Here is a 17,610-nt window from a genome sequence, read left to right as displayed (position 1 = left end):
CCTCATCCAAGCTATTTATAGACGGCTGTGTCAAATCTAGTTCATACATCCCTTCCCCCACTGCCTCCAGAACATTTCTGTTGAGTGGAGCTCCCAAGGACTCACGGTTCACTGAGGATAAAACCTGAGAGAATGGTCCTGATGGAGAAGGGCGGTCCGTTAGACCTGATCAGGGCAGAGTCACATGCCATTTGATCCCATCATGACAACCAATCTGTCATTTTGTTGAAATATAAATATGTTTTCAAATACGGTAGTGGTCCATACAGAGATGAGCTGGATGATTTTCCACAGTGGAGAAGTAGACATTTTGCCATAAACCGCTCAATACTTTTTAATTTATTTTTTTACAGTGATTTACGTTTGTTTAATTTTTTATGCTATAAGCAATACAGTTACACAGAATACCTGAAAACATTTCATGTAGTATAAGCATGTGCTATGCAGTAAACTCTGAAGTATTCTGCTCTTCAGTGTCCAAGTGTACCTACTACGGGGTAGGGCAGGTTTGTAATGTATATAAAAAGGTGGCTGATGCAGTCATTGTACACTGATCTCTGTTTGAGTACCATTGCTTATCAGTGCCCACCCTTGGGTGTCTGAATATAGTGGATTTCTTTTGTTTTTGTTAGGTTGTTTTTGTTCAGCAGACCCTTAGTTGTCACTAACCGAAGTTCAGCACAGTGTTTTGTTCCAGTCAGCGCAGCTTTTACCTCTACCTTACGCTGCCACGCAGTACGGGCCAAATCATGACCAGAGATGTGGAACTCAAATGTTCATGTAAATCCGTCATTGATGTCTATGGATTTGTGCGGAAATTCAAATTATGTGCATGGATCTCCAGTTAGATTTCGGCCTTACGATCTCTCTTGGTCACGTGTAGCAATACCTTGTTTAGATATGGTATGAATGTTGAGGTGTGCATTTCGCCCTGTAGGTTCAGAGTCTTCTCTGAGGTGAACTTTTACTCTCCAAAATGTACTGTCTTACCAGGGGCTCTCAGCTGGGCCTGTCTCACATTTTATAGGAGATGGTGTGAAGAGTGCAGATGCTCTGAAAAGGGCACTGTTGTCAAAAGTTTTGTGAATGGGTTGTAGCTCGTGTCCCACCTGGGGGCTCTTCCAGAAAGCAGGATCAATGAGTTAGCCAGCTAACAGTCCCCAAAAAAACAAAAATAACTGCATCTTTTCGAGAAATATAAACTTCAAATTGGCATGGTATAATTGACTTGACAACCAACAATCCATATTCAGGTTTAGTTTGCCAAATGAATCAGAAAATCAAGAGATGTATTTGACTGCTTATCAAAGTTACCTGACTAAGGTAATGATCCTGCTTTCTGGAACACCCCACTGCTCTCCTCAACACACACACACTCTTTCCTACAGTTATTCTTCCAGATATTCTTATTTCAGTGAAATATCATTAACAGAACTCCTCACATGCACAAACAGCACTTCTGTGGACCACCGTCTCACCACATCCTCCCCTTGCCATGCCACACAACACGTGTATCAAACTCAGTATTCTGGTCTGGGAAAACCATTGTAGGTGCAAGCAGTGCCTCCTGTTTCTTTACCTCTTCCTCTCTGTCTTGAACACAGTATGTGGCTGTATGACTACTCTGACTCTCAGCAGACAGTCAAGTGCACAGGCACATTAGCAGCACGCCCTCTGTTACACTCAGACTAGCATCATTCTCTGACTTCTGCTTGGAGTGTGAAAGTGCTACTTCAGCAGTTTGCTAGGTTCTTTTCTTGACTCTAACCATCGTAAGAAAGGGGAAACATTTGACCTGTACGTTTTTGACCTCACTCTTCTTATTAGACTAGTCTTTTACTACAATTTTATTAAAGAAAGACAATTGCACTAATTTGCCATCCTTTATAGTATTATAAATTTAACAGTTAATTGAAGAGTTTAATTATTAGCGCTAAACAACACAAAACCCAATGAAACAATCACTTGACAGTTGTGCATGTTTTGTAGAGATAATGTTTTGTATGGCTATTATCAAGCTTGTCAATAACGCCTTAAGATCTGCTTCGTACAATGTGTTAATGGAATGATGCTCACAGGTGACCCAGTTTCCCTTTTTTTGTAGCTACAAGGGTGGATCAGTTCACTCTTGTTGTATTGACCCTCTCTTGGCACTCTCCTAGTGTTTTATTCATAAGCAGAAAGGCATTAGGAGATGGACTGTATCTCTGAATAGGAATAGGCTATGGTGAGGGCACTGCTTGAAAGCTAGACCAGTAACTGACTCTCTGTTGTTTTTTTTACACACACACCACCCTCTGTTGTTAATGTGAGTGGACGTTGCGAGTAGGTCCCTGAAGGTGAGAGGTTGTGCTCGATGTATTTCAGTTCTGGTCCTGTGATCTACATGGGAGAGAATGTGAGGCTTTTTAAACCAGTAACAACTTTCTATTGGTAACAATATGACTTGTTGAATTTGTTTTGTGATTATGGGAAAAGGCTTTATGACCCCTGTATAAAGTAGCCCTGTTGGTCTGATCTTGTATGACTGAGGTAAATAGACTGGATGGGATAGTATTGTTGCCAGGCACTAGATGCAGAATTAAATCAGGAAGATGAGAATGGTTAAAAGTTTTAAAGGAGTCGTAGTGTACTTTCAGATTTGACATTGTATTTTGGCACTAAAGTTACTGCTTTTTACGTGACATTTGACCAGTTTTAAAAGAAACAGCATCTTTTTTTTAAAGCATAAAATCTGCAAAAATATATGCAATGATGTATATGTAATATTCAATCCTCAAATATAATCCAGGTTGTATAAACTTTGTATAGTGAGTTTTAATATCGTATGGCCGTACCAATATGTATTGATTCTTATCAAAAGCCTTAGTTGTCTACCCAAAGTGCTCCCTTAGAATACAGTACCCTACACCTACCTGAACTTTACAAAGCATTAATAACTATATTTTGTTGCGTTTTTTATTTGTACCCTTTTTGAATAAAATAGATTTGTACTGTATATTTGTACCGCTGTGAACTACTTAAGGCTGTTTTTTGTTTTTATTTTTGCCGTTTTAATTCTATGTACTTAAGGACACAAAGATATTGTATTTTTATTGTTACAGCTAACTTCTTGGAGACATTGCATTTATCATGTTTGTTAAGTAAACACAATAATATATATATATACTATTACCCTATGTCAGAGTTGTGTTTTATTTGGTCTCTTCTTTGACTAGTCCACATGGAGAGGTGATTATGTGGGTTCTGGAGCTAGTTCCAGGGTCATAAACCATCTCATATGCAGCTTTGGGTTATCAATTATTTGATTACCACAGAGGTCAAACTTGAGTTTCAGGATCATGTCTTAGCAAAAACTGAATGACCTATAGAGTTGGTTAACTACAGTACAATACACCAGTGATAGTTTCATTCCTATCATTCCATGTTCATGCTCTGTTCACAACCCAGAGTTAGCATTGGACAGCACTACTCTGTGTAGGTGTTAGAGGTTTATGACACTGTCTGTGTCTGCCATGAATAGAGGCCATTGTGGCCTGGAGAGAGCCAGTCCATTTCAGTGGCATGCTTTATTTGCTGACTGGTGCTTAGAATGAACTGAGAGAGAACAGACAGATTGAGACCCGCGCTGTGTAGTAAAGTCAATGTTTATTTCCACATTCTATTCCTGCTTTTAATATGATCTGTACATCTGATAATCCAGTTGCAGAACGACTGCTGAAAAAGTACCGTTCAGAACATTGTGACAACAGAACTAGCATAAATGTTCTCCTTTTCACTTTTGTTTGCCCTCATTGATTTTGGCCTTTTTAAAAGGATTTCCTTTGTAAACATGGACATCAAGAGAATATCCTGAATGACTAGTAAAAAGGCCAAAGTTCAAAGAACATAAGAATCTTTTGATTAAATTTAACAAAAACAGGCAGGCATAGAATAACAGTAGAATACAAGCTCATATTGAACCATTCTAGGACAAATGCAGTTTCACGACATGCAGTGTTAACCTAATCCAGACTGTCACGCTAGGCAGAGCTTTAGACAGTGCTGTTCAAAAGCACAAACAGAACCTGGGAAACTGTCAATACCATTTCCTTTGTAGTATTTTAATGTCAGAGCGTATTCAACCATAGCATTATTCCACTGTGTGAGGATGATGACACTGATATCAGCCGCCAGTTCAAATCAGTCAGAATACCCAGTATTCATTATTGAAAGGTGTCCATTCGTTCAGTACTTGGCAGAGATGTTAATACATAGATTTTGTAGCAAAGATAATGAGTGTGTGACAACTTTGTCTTGAGCACGGCTCTGCTCTCTGTGTATCTTAAATTAGGATAGTGATATGACCCTGCTGAAAAGAAGTTCATGGACCAGGGCGCTGAATCTATGGCCAAAGAGGCCTCACTGAGTTGCATCGCCTGAGTTGCACATTTCTATACATTTGAGTCCATTTGGTTTTTTCCTGCACTCTGCATAGTTTTAAAAGAAAAAGTGTCAAATTTCCCTTGGAATAAATAGCACTGTTGCATAGAGGTTTGAACCACTCCTAGACTCCAACTTTTAAGGACAATTAGAATATAAGAGCTTTTTCCCTGTTAAGCGGGATGCTATTCTGTTGTGGGCTTTAGCCTGGTAGTGGCTCAAACTGAGAACCAGTCTTGGTTCCTGTCTTGAGGAATACTCCAAACAACAACTAATCATGTAACATTGTCTATGTGTCTGCAGAGCTCAGTTGTGAAACATTGCGTATCGGAGGTAACCTTTGAGGCAAGAAATTGAGAACAAATTACCAAAGAGAATAAAAAACAGAAATACATACAGTAGAGAACCAAACATGGCAAAATGTGTAATTCTACCTATTATATACCAACAAACAAAATATACCCATTTATTTTTTACAAAATATATATTCACATGTTGCATAAATATGAATTGGAATGAGGTCAATGAAGCAGGTAAGACCAGATATCTCTCCCAACTGGTTGAGGGTCAACGGGTTTAATAATGAGTCTTGAACATGTTCATTGGAGAGTGGAAACTGCAGAGATTAGTTATTCAAAATATACAAAATTATTTATCCTGACACATAGACCTATGAGCATATTTCAATATGTTGGCTGAGTGAGGAAGGAAATCATTCAGTAGAATGACTATTTGGGCCATTTAGAAAAATGCTAGTAAATTAGCATTCTCAGTTCACATGTTCAGTCCCAAATGCCCTAGTGAGGTAACTAACATGTATAGAACAGTAACAGCAGCAAAGATTGGGGGTTTGGTGAGCCAAAAATGTCAATGCAACAGAAGGTGCATAAAGTAAAAAGGAAATGATTACCAACTACTTGGCAAAGGTTATGGAGTGTTGAAGGTACGAGGGAAAAACACAGATTGAGGAAGGTCAATGTGACTAATAAAGGCAAAGAGACCTACAGTAGTGGCAGTATATATTGAGTTGAAGAGAATATGCTGGAATGGAGGAGAATGTTGCTCAAAACAGGGCTCATTAAATAGTTCAGCATATTCAGAGCATAGCAGATAGAATTGTGATGTATAGAACAGGCCCGTTTTCTATCATTCCTGTTTTATACCGTACATTTCTGACTACGTCTTTCTGAATGTTCTGTCCTGTGAATACATCCTAAAAATATCAAACACACCCACAAATTAAGGAAACAACCCGCATTCTCTTCTGTAGTGTACGTGTAAAGAAGCTTGGAGTCAGAACGTAGGCCACAGAGGGCTCGGCCTTGGCCCTTACTGAGGTAGTTGATTGGGTGGATATGAGCTAGCCAGAGCAGAGACCCACGTTGGCAGCGTGAGACAGAGAGAGGTGTAGCTACCAGTAAACTCCAGCCACTGGGCTAGCAGAAGGGACCAGAGGAGAGGGAGAGAGCTATGGGCTACGTGACCCACTCCCACCACTGATGGTCCATGTGCAAAAGATGGAAGGGTGTAACTGCTCCTGTCACAATGGGCTGCTAAATAAAAGTCTGCTAGCCCGCAAAACAGAACAGATAAAATCTCTTTACAACATGCTTTATCAATTTCTATCATAAAGTGAAACATTCTTGACCCTGTTCTTATTTCCTGTTAGTCTGTAATAAATTAATGTTATTTGTTGACATAGGAGTTTGGGTATCAAGTCGTTGGACACAGAAGCTGCTGGAATTTCAACCAGCATGGAATGGTTCCATCTGTGACCATGGCAACCCATAGGCGTAGTGGAGAGGTCATTGTAACTGTTAGTTGTTCAGTGTGCTGCCCCCAGTGGCCTGGTCCTGCTAGGGCAGCTTCATGAAGAGGCCGTTGTCCAGAGAGGGGACAGGCATGGGGCAGGGGAACTGGAACAGGCTCATGTCTGCCGTCAGGGCGGCCATAGCAGCTGGGTCATGCTCTATCTGACCTCTCAGGGAGGGGTCAATCTTCTCCAGCCGCCGTTTCAGTCTCTTGGCCTCTCTCTCACGGATCAGCCTGGCCTGCCTCTTATCTGGCGTCTCGTTGGCCCTCTTCATCCGCATGGCCTCCCGGTCGCGCAGAAGCCTCCGTGTCCGTTGCTCCTCCGTCTCCTGCAGCCTCTGCATCCGCTTAGCTTCACGGTCCCGCAGCCTCCGCAGCTCCCGCTCCTCGGGCGACTCGTGCTCCCGCTTGGTCTTCTTGGCGGAGCGCTCGCGCTCTAGACGGTGCATGCGTGCCTCCACCGGCTCATTCTTTCTGCGCATGGCCCACTTCCTCATGGGAGACTGGGCGTCCACCAGCTGCTGGTAGGCCACACAGCTGTTACACACCAGCAGCACTCCGGCCGGGTGCACAGGCATGGGGCTCAGGATGTCTGGCAGCAGGGGTAGGCCTGGTGAGGGGCTGAGGGCATCAGGGAAGGAGGGGGGCGAAGAGAGGAGGCTGTGGTGCAGCGAGGGGAGTGGGTGGCCTGCGAGGTGTCCGGGACCTTGGCCGTGTCCTGGGCCATGTCCATGTCCTTGGTTGTGGCCGGGGTTGTATCCCTGGTCGTGGCTGTGTCCCGGGATGTGGCCTGTGTCACGGCCAGGGTTGTGTCCTGGGCCTTGGTTTGGGCCATGGTTGTGGCCGTGGCCCGACTTGGCCGTGTCCCAGGCCATGACCGGGGTTGCCCATGGGGCTGCTGGAGAGAGACCGGGACATGGAACAGTTCTCATCTCCGCTGCTGCACTCCATGCTGCTGCCTGTGTTCAGGACCTCTCTGAGCTTCTCCCTGTGTAGGGGGGCAGAGAGATGAGTAGTTACAGGACACAGCTGTTATAGGCAGAGAGATACAGGACACAGCTGTTATAGGCAGAGAGATGAGTAGTTACAGGACACAGCTGTTATAGGCAGAGAGATACAGGACACAGCTGTTATAGGCAGAGAGATACAGGACACAGCTGTTATAGGCAGAGAGATACAGGACACAGCTGTTATAGGCAGAGAGATACAGGACACAGCTGTTATAGGCAGAGAGATACAGGACACAGCTGTTATAGGCAGAGAGATGAGTAGTTACAGGACACAGCTGTTATAGGCAGAGAGATACAGGACACAGCTGTTATAGGCAGAGAGATGAGTAGTTACAGGACACAGCTGTTATAGGCTCTCTAAACTCTGCAGATAACCCATGTCATTGTGTGTGTGAAAGGCTGAAGCACTATATTACGGTATGGGGCTGAAATGAGGTAGTAGTTGTGGTGGAGGCACAGACCTGTTGAAGTTGTTGGTGTCGGTGAAGCGTGTCCCACACACAGCGCAGTTGGAGAGGCGGTCCTCAGAGTGGATGAGAAGGTGGCGCCCCAGGGAGCCTGGCGAGCTGAGCGCACGCCCACACACTGGGCACACGTAGCTCTTACTGCTGCCCATCAACGATGTGTGCTGCTCCACAGAGAGAGAGAGGGGGAGAGAGATGGAGAATTATAGTCATTTAATTAGGTAAACCACAATCGTTTTCTTTGTTTGTCAGTGTGTTTTATAAGCAACCTAAAAGTGAGGACAAACCCCAACAGTGCATATCTAAAATACACATATCTACAATTGTGTTAAACGTATGTGGTTAACACTACACCATCATGTGAGAAAGTACACGAATGGAAAGTGGAGGAAGTGGCTGCTGGTAAACGTGTAATTCTGGCTCAGTTTCAAGACACTGACATAACAACAACTTAAAAACAGGATGAAACATCCAAACCTTAGGTTTGACACATAACCCAGAGACTGATCACATGACTGGATCATAATTATCCTTCCTTCTTTAGTGTAGTGATGACAGTAGCTCCTAGGTTTAAAGGTGATTATCTACCCCTAGCCCATCAGCCCCCTGATCCAACCGCTGAGGCTAAGGAGGCTTTGGCCCTGTCTGAATACTTGGTGCCATGGTAGACTGTCTGGTACTGTACTGCCCTCACCTGGTAGACGTGTGTGATGAGCTGCTCGGGGCTGCTGAACTCCAGGGTGCACAGAGGACACACACAGCTGCTCATCAGGTCGGCCCCCTCCTCGCTCTCCTGAGAAACACAATGTACTGTCTGTCAGGGTGATTTCAGAGGATCAGTACTACTGTAGACCCAGATACTGGGCCCCGTGTAGCTCAGTTGGTAGAGCATGGCGCTTGCAATGCCAGGGTTGTGGGTTCGATTCCCTACGGGGGGCAAGTATGAAAAAAAATGTATGCACTCACTAACTGTAAGTCACTCTGGATAAGAGCGTCTGCTAAATGACTATGATGGACGCTATGTGGATCAACCATACAGATCTGTTTCATCAGTAATATTTATGCTAATGATTGTGTAATAATACAGTAAGTTATGTAATGGTGGTCCTGCCTACACTGAGAATGTAGGGCAAATATTAGAAGAGGATTTAATGTATGTGTAAATCTAAAGGGTGGATATGCTCCTCCTCTCTACAGTACATCTATGGCTGGTCCTGGGGGCAGTACTCCTGAGAGGTAGGTCAAAAGGTTGTGTGTCTGTGTGGTTGTGGTGTTAGGTGGGTTGAGGGTGTGAGAGATAATTACCCTCCGGCCCCCAGTGACTCATTGACTGTCACTATGACAAACTGCATTACACTGCAGTGGGTGTGAATTACACCACACAACCGGAGATGCTCTCTGTTTCTGGGGTCTGAAAGTGTGAGGATATTCTGTAAATCGGCAGTTTCCAATTTACTAACTCAATGTATTCAGACGTATTCTTGTGCTGCATCTCTCTTTTTGTAGGATTATTAAATAACATGGTCTCTCCAAAGATCATTCTGGAAATGGACAGTAAAGGGTGGGGCAATAACCTTTCCACATAAGCCTAGAGGGCCAGATGACTCTGAGATCTGTAGAACACTATAAAATCAGGAAGGAAATGCATGTGTGAATCAGCAACCAGGCAGGCCCACACTGAGTGACCACACATGATAACAGTGCTAGGAGGAGAGTACACCCCTCCATGGGCAACCCTGAAAGTGACACTCACTTCTTTAACTCCCCTGTGGTGTGTTCTCTTGGTGGAGGTCATGTGGTCGTCAGCTGAGGTGTTGGAGGACGAGTCGTGGTTGTCCAGGTCGCTATCACTGTCTTCTATGGAGGCAAACACAGCCCTATCAATATAGACAGACAACAGAACACAGAGCTAGTCATACTCTCTCACTACACCCACTACAGAGAGTATGTCACATTAGGGTCAGGGAAATGCCCAATGCCCCCAGATGCCTACCTGAAATGCTGTCCTGTTGGGAGTTGTTGCTGTGGCACTCGTTGTCCTCAATGAAATCATCCCTGCCATCCATGTTAATAGTGTGGAGGGGGCCTGCAAAGCCGGTGCTGTGGAAGGGCCCTGTGAACATAGAGGAGTCACAGGGAGATGATAAGTCCATCAGAGGCAGGGGGGGTCAATTTACCTCTAGGCAAATCCAACTCATTTTCAAACACTTTTAAAAACACGGAAGCCAAACGCGGAAACTATACATACAACTTCCTTGGCGCTCGCGCATTATCATAATTAATATGCGTGCCACTAGAAATCCATGCATTAGCATGTTTCTGTTAGCCGATAAATCCTGAAAAAATACACCATATTTACTGGCCTCCTAATGTGCCTGGACCTTGTAAAAAAAACCCATAATTGATCCAAATGGTTGCCCAATCAGGCAGGCTAGATGCAGTATTTTCTAAATGAACATTTAAAAACGCCAGGCTTTTGAGTCGTTATTCAAATGACATAGGCTATTCTTGTCCCTAAAAAACTGAAACAATACGGTAGCTTTTCGAGCTGGTACCAGGGGACTGGGAGGGAGCGCACAGAGTAGGCCGACCTATGATTTCGTTATCAGATAAACTTGTTTTTCTTTCACTATGTAAATTGACTGGATATATTCACTGCAGTATTAAGCCTAACATTGAGCTTAGGAGACAGTCTACATCCCAAGCCTGTCTTTCTGTTTTGTTGCGCAATTACGCACCTGGGCTCTCTTCTTCTTAAATCTCGTGGAGTCCCAGAAAAATCCAGACTACAAAAGCGTGTTGGACACTTATTTTGACTTTTTTTTCCTTTAGCCTACTAATAGCCTATTGGAGGAGAGATACATGCTTTCTCTTACTTGCTGAATGTAAAATAGGCTACAGCATTAAGAACAGGCTGGGAGTTCCTGAGATACAGCCTGACAAAATACACCATATGAGTGGCCTCCTAATGTACCTTTCTGGACCTCCTAAACTGTTGAGAATAGTCCCAAACTGATCCAAATGGTTGCATAATCAGGCCTAGGCTGTAGGCATATGCAGTTATTTTGACAAAACAGGACGTTTGAGAGGCTATTCAAATTAGCCTACATCACTGCAGTTTACAGCCTATGGACAATATTGTGTACTCAATTGATAACAGCAATACATTCCTCATTGCACGGTGTTGCTGTAGCCCAGGTGTAATAATTGTATTGTCTAAAAACGTAGGCCTAGACCTAATCAATAGTGGAGCTTTGCATGCCCGGGGACCACAGAGCGCAGCCTGGAGGAACGTGCACTACCAACATCCCATTTCATTATCAGTCCATTTTTGTTCTTGCACTTTGACTGGTAAATATTTTAGCTTATAGCACTAATATTTAGCTAATTAATGGCCTAATATCTAGCTTTATACTTTGGCTACACATCACTAGCCTCTCTCTTCCAGCTGTTCCCGTGCACAACAGGCTATAGCAGGGTGTAGGCAACCCTGGTCCTGGAGTGCCGCAGGCACCTCATGTTTTTTATTTAACCAACCTGGAGGATCAGGTGTGTTGAATTTAGGCAATCATTGAACGGCTCAATTAGCTCATTTGGTCAGGTGTGGTGCCTAGTTGGAACAAAATCCTGCAGTACCTGTGTACTGTTGAGAGAAAGTGCATTGGTGTGATCACTTTTGGCCGGTTATTATGATAACACTGTTGCATTGCAAATAATTGCACAAGACAGACAGAGAGATGAGCACAGTGAAACAGAAGACCCAAAGGAATTAACAATCATTAGAAAAATGCAAATCACTTGCAAACCACTTGAGCAAGGAGGCAATGACATGCTGTAATAGATGTGCAGGATATATGGCGTTTGTTGTTGAATTGCAACATTTAAATACAGTAGGAGTTACTATATTGTTTTTCATTTGGCCTACATTGATGAATTATTTGCAGTTGTCACCATGACAACCCTGAAAGCACTGAATGGTCTGAACCAGTATCTGTTCGGTAGAGACCTCATGAATGGTCTTGTGTTACCGCCTTATTAATAGGCTGCGTGCAGTAGGATGCGTTGATCAGTTGATTGACAGGTGTAGGACTTCAGAACAATAAACTTTCCTCTAGTGTGGATGCTCACCAACGTTTTATAGTTATGTAGCCTATAGTTGATCATTATCGTTATCGGCTTGGTGGATGGCCCTTAACTCAACTAACGTTATTATCACAACAGAACTAGCCTAGTAGGTCTAGCTAACGTAAGATAACTTGGATGAAATAAATATAAAATTACACATACACTCACTTATACTTGTTTACTTGACTTTTATACTGTATACTATAAATTGACTCCTTCAAATAATTGACTCTGGCAAATTTGCCACCGGCGAGCTGCAGTAGAGACGTAAAGCAGAAGTCGAATCCATCACTTCCATTGTTTGGCTGTGCCCATTGCAATGTTAGAAAATGAGGTGGATACGATGGGAAAGTGTGACCACTACGTGTCGACTTCTTTCGTTTTTTTAATGTTCTTGAAGAGCAACACCCACAGACGCAAACAGAACGCAATCGAAAATCTTAAAAGACATTGTGTAGAAGTAAATTAATACACAAATACGAATATCATTTAATATCTTAAATGACAGCGTTTGGGAATTTGATTATAATCTCGAAGCCCATGCATAAACAGTATGGGACTAAATCAAGGAAGCAAGGCAAAATGGCTGGTCACTCTCCCATTGTATTCTTGTTTGAGGTGATCCTCAATTATATAAAAAAAAATACATTTTGATTAATTTGCGAGAATCAGGTGTGTATAAAAAGACAGTTTATATATTACAAGACAATGCAGGAAAATACAGCCAGTAGACAAAGCCTTGAGGTAAAACGTGCTAGGCATAGGGATGACAGCCCTGGAACAGAAGATTGACAGGTCAGTAGTGCAAGGCAGAGCGTGATCATGAAGTCAGGGGAAGACATTTCTAGAGCACAGACCTGTAATATTTAACATGCAGGGCATAACAAACACCATAGAGCCTGGTGTATAGTATGCACTTTAGTTACCTCGTGTAGGTGCTGACTTGCCACAAAAATCCAAGCAATCTTTCACACATAGCCTACTGAAGAAAGTGCTTCAGATCAGAATAGCAAGCCTATCCTGCATTAAAGGAGCCATAGCTACACACATAAACCCATCATAGCTGCTATAATACACTAGTACAGATGGTTATAGAAACACAACATAGAATACATGAAAGGCCTAAATCTTTAAAAACACAATCATTCACCTAGACTATATGCAGTTGACAAGGATGCTTTCATATTCACTGACACGCCAATATAATGCTGCATCAACATATCGCAGAAGCGCGCATTAAAACATGCACACACACATTCACTCACACACAACCCCCACTTTTCACAGAAGCAGAACGAACACACACGCTTATCCAGGCATGCTGCAGTCCCAGGGGGAAGCAGCCTGCACTCCTTTCCACTAGCCGCCTGCAAGGCAGTGTTTCTCCCTCTCTCTCAGTACCACCCACACACTGCACAGCCTGGCTCACCCTCTGTCATCCCTGCTCATACGCAGCTCTGACTGTTCTATATCCATACCAGCAGCTCTGAGGGGGAGGCCAATGCCTCATACCAAGGGAGCCCATATGTGTCTGCTTTAACCCCTCACATGGCGCTCAGCATTTTACAGCATCTCTGCTCATTGCATTAGTATCCCATTTCACCTCCGATCTACACCCAAGCTTGACACGGTTGGGATGGGAGCACAGGACCTCTCCAGGTTTAGTGACAGTACACTCATTCCTGAGGGCCTCTCTTGTAATCAGTATCAAAACAGGATCAGTATATATTAAATGGGAGGTTTTATTGAGATCCTTTTTATATATCTCTAAGGTAAAAAAATATATTTTAACTGCAAGAGTTTGGGTTCTATAGCCCTCCACTCATCACCCTCTGCTTCTGAATGCAATGAATTCCCCCCTCCCCTCCTGTCCAGTCTTTCCATTCAGTGTGATGGAAGGAAAATCTTTCATTCAGTTACCGGTGGCTGGCAGAGGTAATTACAGCCTCTGTTATAATCCTGGAGTTTCACACCACTGAGGAGCAGGGTCTGTGTGTCTGAGAGGGTTGAGGAATAATCTTCAAGTATAAAACATTTTTAAACTCCCCTCTAATCTTCACGGGGCTGTCATTCCTGCATTAACTTTTTAGCATTAATATAGTATAGTGTGTGAACATAGTTTGGGCACATTTCCCAATAGTGATCCAGGCACTCATTAGCATTGGTAGAGTGGGTCTGAGTGTTGAACTATGAACTGCTACAACAGACTGGCTCCACGGCACACAGCCAATGATTGATGTGTGAGAGCTACCCATCCCCCACTGCTAGGCTCTGTCTGTACATCTGTCTCTCTTCTCCCTCCTGCCCTCCCCATGTCTCTGCCACTCTGATGTTATCTCTGAGTCTGCAGGCAGGAGGTGACGCAGTGTCTGACTGAATCCAGACAAAGACAAACTCATCAGCCAACAGACACAGAGGGAGAGAGGAGGAGGGGGGGACAAAACAAAACAGACAAAAGAGAGAATGCCAAAACTCTACTCAAACACTAAGCAATGGGGCTCCTGTTGAATTCAAGCTCCCCTCTTTTTTACCCACCCTCTGCTCCAACACACACAGTCACACACAGACAGACAGACACCACACACAATACTGTCTCTCCAGGAAGTGCTGGGGCCCCTGCCTTCCATCTATGTACAGGCACTGTGGTATTCAGGAGCATGGGAATGGTGAAACACAGACATCAGATAATCCCAGACTCCCGGATCATTTCTCACTTCGCCTAATTGACGGCCTGGTATTTAAAGCAAGACGGAGGAAACCGCCATCACCCCTTTTCTCCAGAATCCCTCTCTCTCTGTGGAGCCCTCCTCTCCAGTGAAGTGTCTGAAATGATCCCAAATTTTTCTGTCACTCTGTTCTCAGACAAATCAACACAAAATGAGCCATCTGTATGGCTTCCTCAAGTATGTGTGTTGTGAAGATGATACATTATAGATCCACAATGAAGACTATTCTGATACAACCTGAAGGCATGCTATCAAAACGGACCTGTTTATTGTCACCAACCCTTTCAGGGCTAATGGGACTTCTAACAGGGCTGCTATGCTTTCCCTCTACCCCAGCCATGATTGGCTCAGACAGGTGATCTGATTAGTTTCCCCATGCTGGTAATGTCTGTGTGGTCTTTAGATCCAGGGACATTTCATATCAGATCAGGACACACACACCCACTCTTAAAGATTATTATCATTTTTAATTAGATGGTTGGCAAAAAAATTGCCTATTACCGTTTTATAAACTGTGGTATGTGTGTATGTGAATTTGTCTTGGACCAACTGTATGTGGTCATAGGAAAGCGCGAAGGTCTGGTTCATTCTGAGGGTAATAAAAAAGACAACAGTTGTTATTTCATAACTATCAGTCAGAAGTAGTATGAGAAGCTTGGAGCATCACTATGGAAGCCCCCCCAAAAAACTGCCTTAGGATTGATAATGCATGTTGTTGTTTTACTATACTGTGTTTGAACTAAAGAGTTATATGGACCAATAAGTCTAGAAACACATCATGCATCCTTACTGTTTCCCTTTACTGATGTTATTAGCGCATAGGGATTACTGAGGTCAATAGAGCAATACGTATTTCAACACCATATTTAAACAAACTAGGCTCGCCTATGTTTAGAAAAGGACCCTAAAGGATACATTGTCACCTGACTGTATTGTTGGGTTCGATCCCCTTGGGTGGACTTATGCGTCCTCAGGCATCCAGTAGCCTACACTGTGAAGGGTCAGCAGGCCAATACATCATACTCTCAGTTGTACCTTTTAGCATGCATAGGAAAAGGCCATCATCTTCACCATGAGTAGAAATGTTTGTCAGGCAACTACACAGCTACCAAACCTGTGGTACCTAGCCTATACCAGCTCTGGAGTAGTCTCCCATTGGAATTGGAGGAATGTTGGTTGCAGCTAGCCAAAGTAGTCAACAGTGACACTGAAAAAGACCCTCCCCTAAGCTGGTGACTATGACAGAGACACAACAGCACTCATTGAACAGAGACATAAAAATAGATTAGCGAAACATGCTTTAGTGGGCTCTGATTACAGGAACCAAGCAGTGCACCTTTCCTTTAAAAAAAAGTATCTCTATTCCTCTACCAGAATGGTCTCTTATGTTGGCCCCAGGCATTGACAGCGCCAGTGGTATGAACCATATTGCTACTCTCCACTTGCTGTACTGGTTCTGTAACTGAATCTGAGATGTCACTGTGGAGAGCTTACCCAGAGAAACAGAAAGTACAGTCAATGCAAAAGGATGTTGTACCTAGTTTAACTGATTTTATATGAGGGACAACATCTTAAATGGATTCTGAGACCAATAAGGTTGAAATCTGTCCTACCCTCAATACTAACATTATTTTCATTGACATTGGTAGGCTATATCATGCTCTCAACACAAGAGTTGAAAACAGGGGCCAGCATGCCACAGCAGGTTTTCATACTGCCTCAAACAAAGAATCTTCTTAAAAAACATCAACAAATCATGGCCCAGGAAGAAAACATAAGAGCCGGTAAACACATGGAAATAACTGTCTGAATAGTTTCTCTCCTAGAAAACGACCAAATTTGAAACTGCGCATACAATTGTGAGGTTGTCATCTCCATACAAATATGAATATCATAGTATTAGTAGCCTAATAAATGGTTAATGATAATTTATTTGGTTGAAATATACAGACAATCATCAGTGTCACCTGCGTTGATTCAATGTATCATAAAAATTATTAAATGTTGCCGTTTACGCGCCACATAGGTTGAACTATTCTATCAGGCGCTTGTATCAACGATGGTGATTGACACATTGTCTTGCAGTTCACAATTGCAATGGTGGTGAAAACAATCGTCTAGTTAGATGGATGGAAACGATCCTCCTCACTACTTTTCAACAGGTAAAAATTGCATTTACAATACCTGAGATACCTACAATTAACTTTGAAGGGGTTGTTCTGTTTTCGCCTGGACATATTATCCCCCACTCCCGGTTGGAAAAAAATCGAATCTCCTCCTAGCCCAGACAGATTTGAAGATTCCCCTAAGCAATCCAGCTGTATTCCGTAAAGGGACTCCCTTTCGAGAGCACAACAATAACACTTAAAAAAATATTAAAAATTAAATAAAAAATACCCGGTGATCAAAATGGTCTACCCAGGCAGAGATGAACACAGCTTACACCATTGGTGAGAGTCGGGGTCATTTAAATCAATACAAAACAAATAGCCTATATCTTTTTTTTTTTTTAAGAGCCCAAATGGCTTGGTTACAATCTCATCCAATTAAATTCAAACACTCTCCAGTCGATCTATATATCATTTTAAAAATTATAGAAACAGCGATAGGGTCCTATCCAACCCCGCCTGAGATGTTCTTTGCTGAGCAGCTACAATCCTGCGTTGCTGTCGCTTTGCCAATGCACTGCAGCGATACACAGGCACAGCTTCTTCTTCTTCGGTATCATGGCGTTCGCACATTTTGTTTGTGCATGCTGCCACCTACTGTGCGGTAGTGTGTGGTCGATCATGTACATTGTTGTGATATAAAAAGGGGGGGAATGCACCACCAACTAACCCTACACCCATTTCATAAAAATCACCACCCCATTCCACTACTTTGACCCTAACAGATCCTACACCCGGCCGACGGCCTGGGAGGACAGGACTCTTTCATTCAACACATCTTGTATCTCTTCTGCAGTAAAACCTCAAACACCCAAGTACTGCCACCACAACATCTACTTTCTGTGATTTACGTTCCATTTCTGCGGTACAATTGATAACCATG

General features: G+C 43.2%; 1 protein-coding gene across 1 annotated transcript; it reads right to left on the bottom strand.

The window, feature by feature from the left end:
* Positions 1-4,130: 4,130 nt before the first annotated feature.
* Positions 4,131-17,349, bottom strand: LOC121562112 (zinc finger protein 821). The gene is given in 7 exon segments (XM_045218157.1): positions 4,131-7,037; positions 7,039-7,222; positions 7,706-7,872; positions 8,403-8,501; positions 9,462-9,565; positions 9,702-9,821; positions 16,757-17,349. Coding segments are annotated over 7 exon segments (1,473 nt in total). The 5' UTR covers positions 16,797-17,349; the 3' UTR covers positions 4,131-6,278.
* Between the last annotated feature and the right edge of the window lie 261 nt (positions 17,350-17,610).

This window comes from Coregonus clupeaformis, unplaced genomic scaffold (genome assembly GCF_020615455.1).
Source record: "Coregonus clupeaformis isolate EN_2021a unplaced genomic scaffold, ASM2061545v1 scaf1404, whole genome shotgun sequence".
Lineage (NCBI taxonomy): Eukaryota > Metazoa > Chordata > Actinopteri > Salmoniformes > Salmonidae > Coregonus > Coregonus clupeaformis.
The sequence above is the reverse complement of the archived record's forward strand: the minus strand, read 5'-3'. Positions and strand labels throughout refer to the sequence as shown.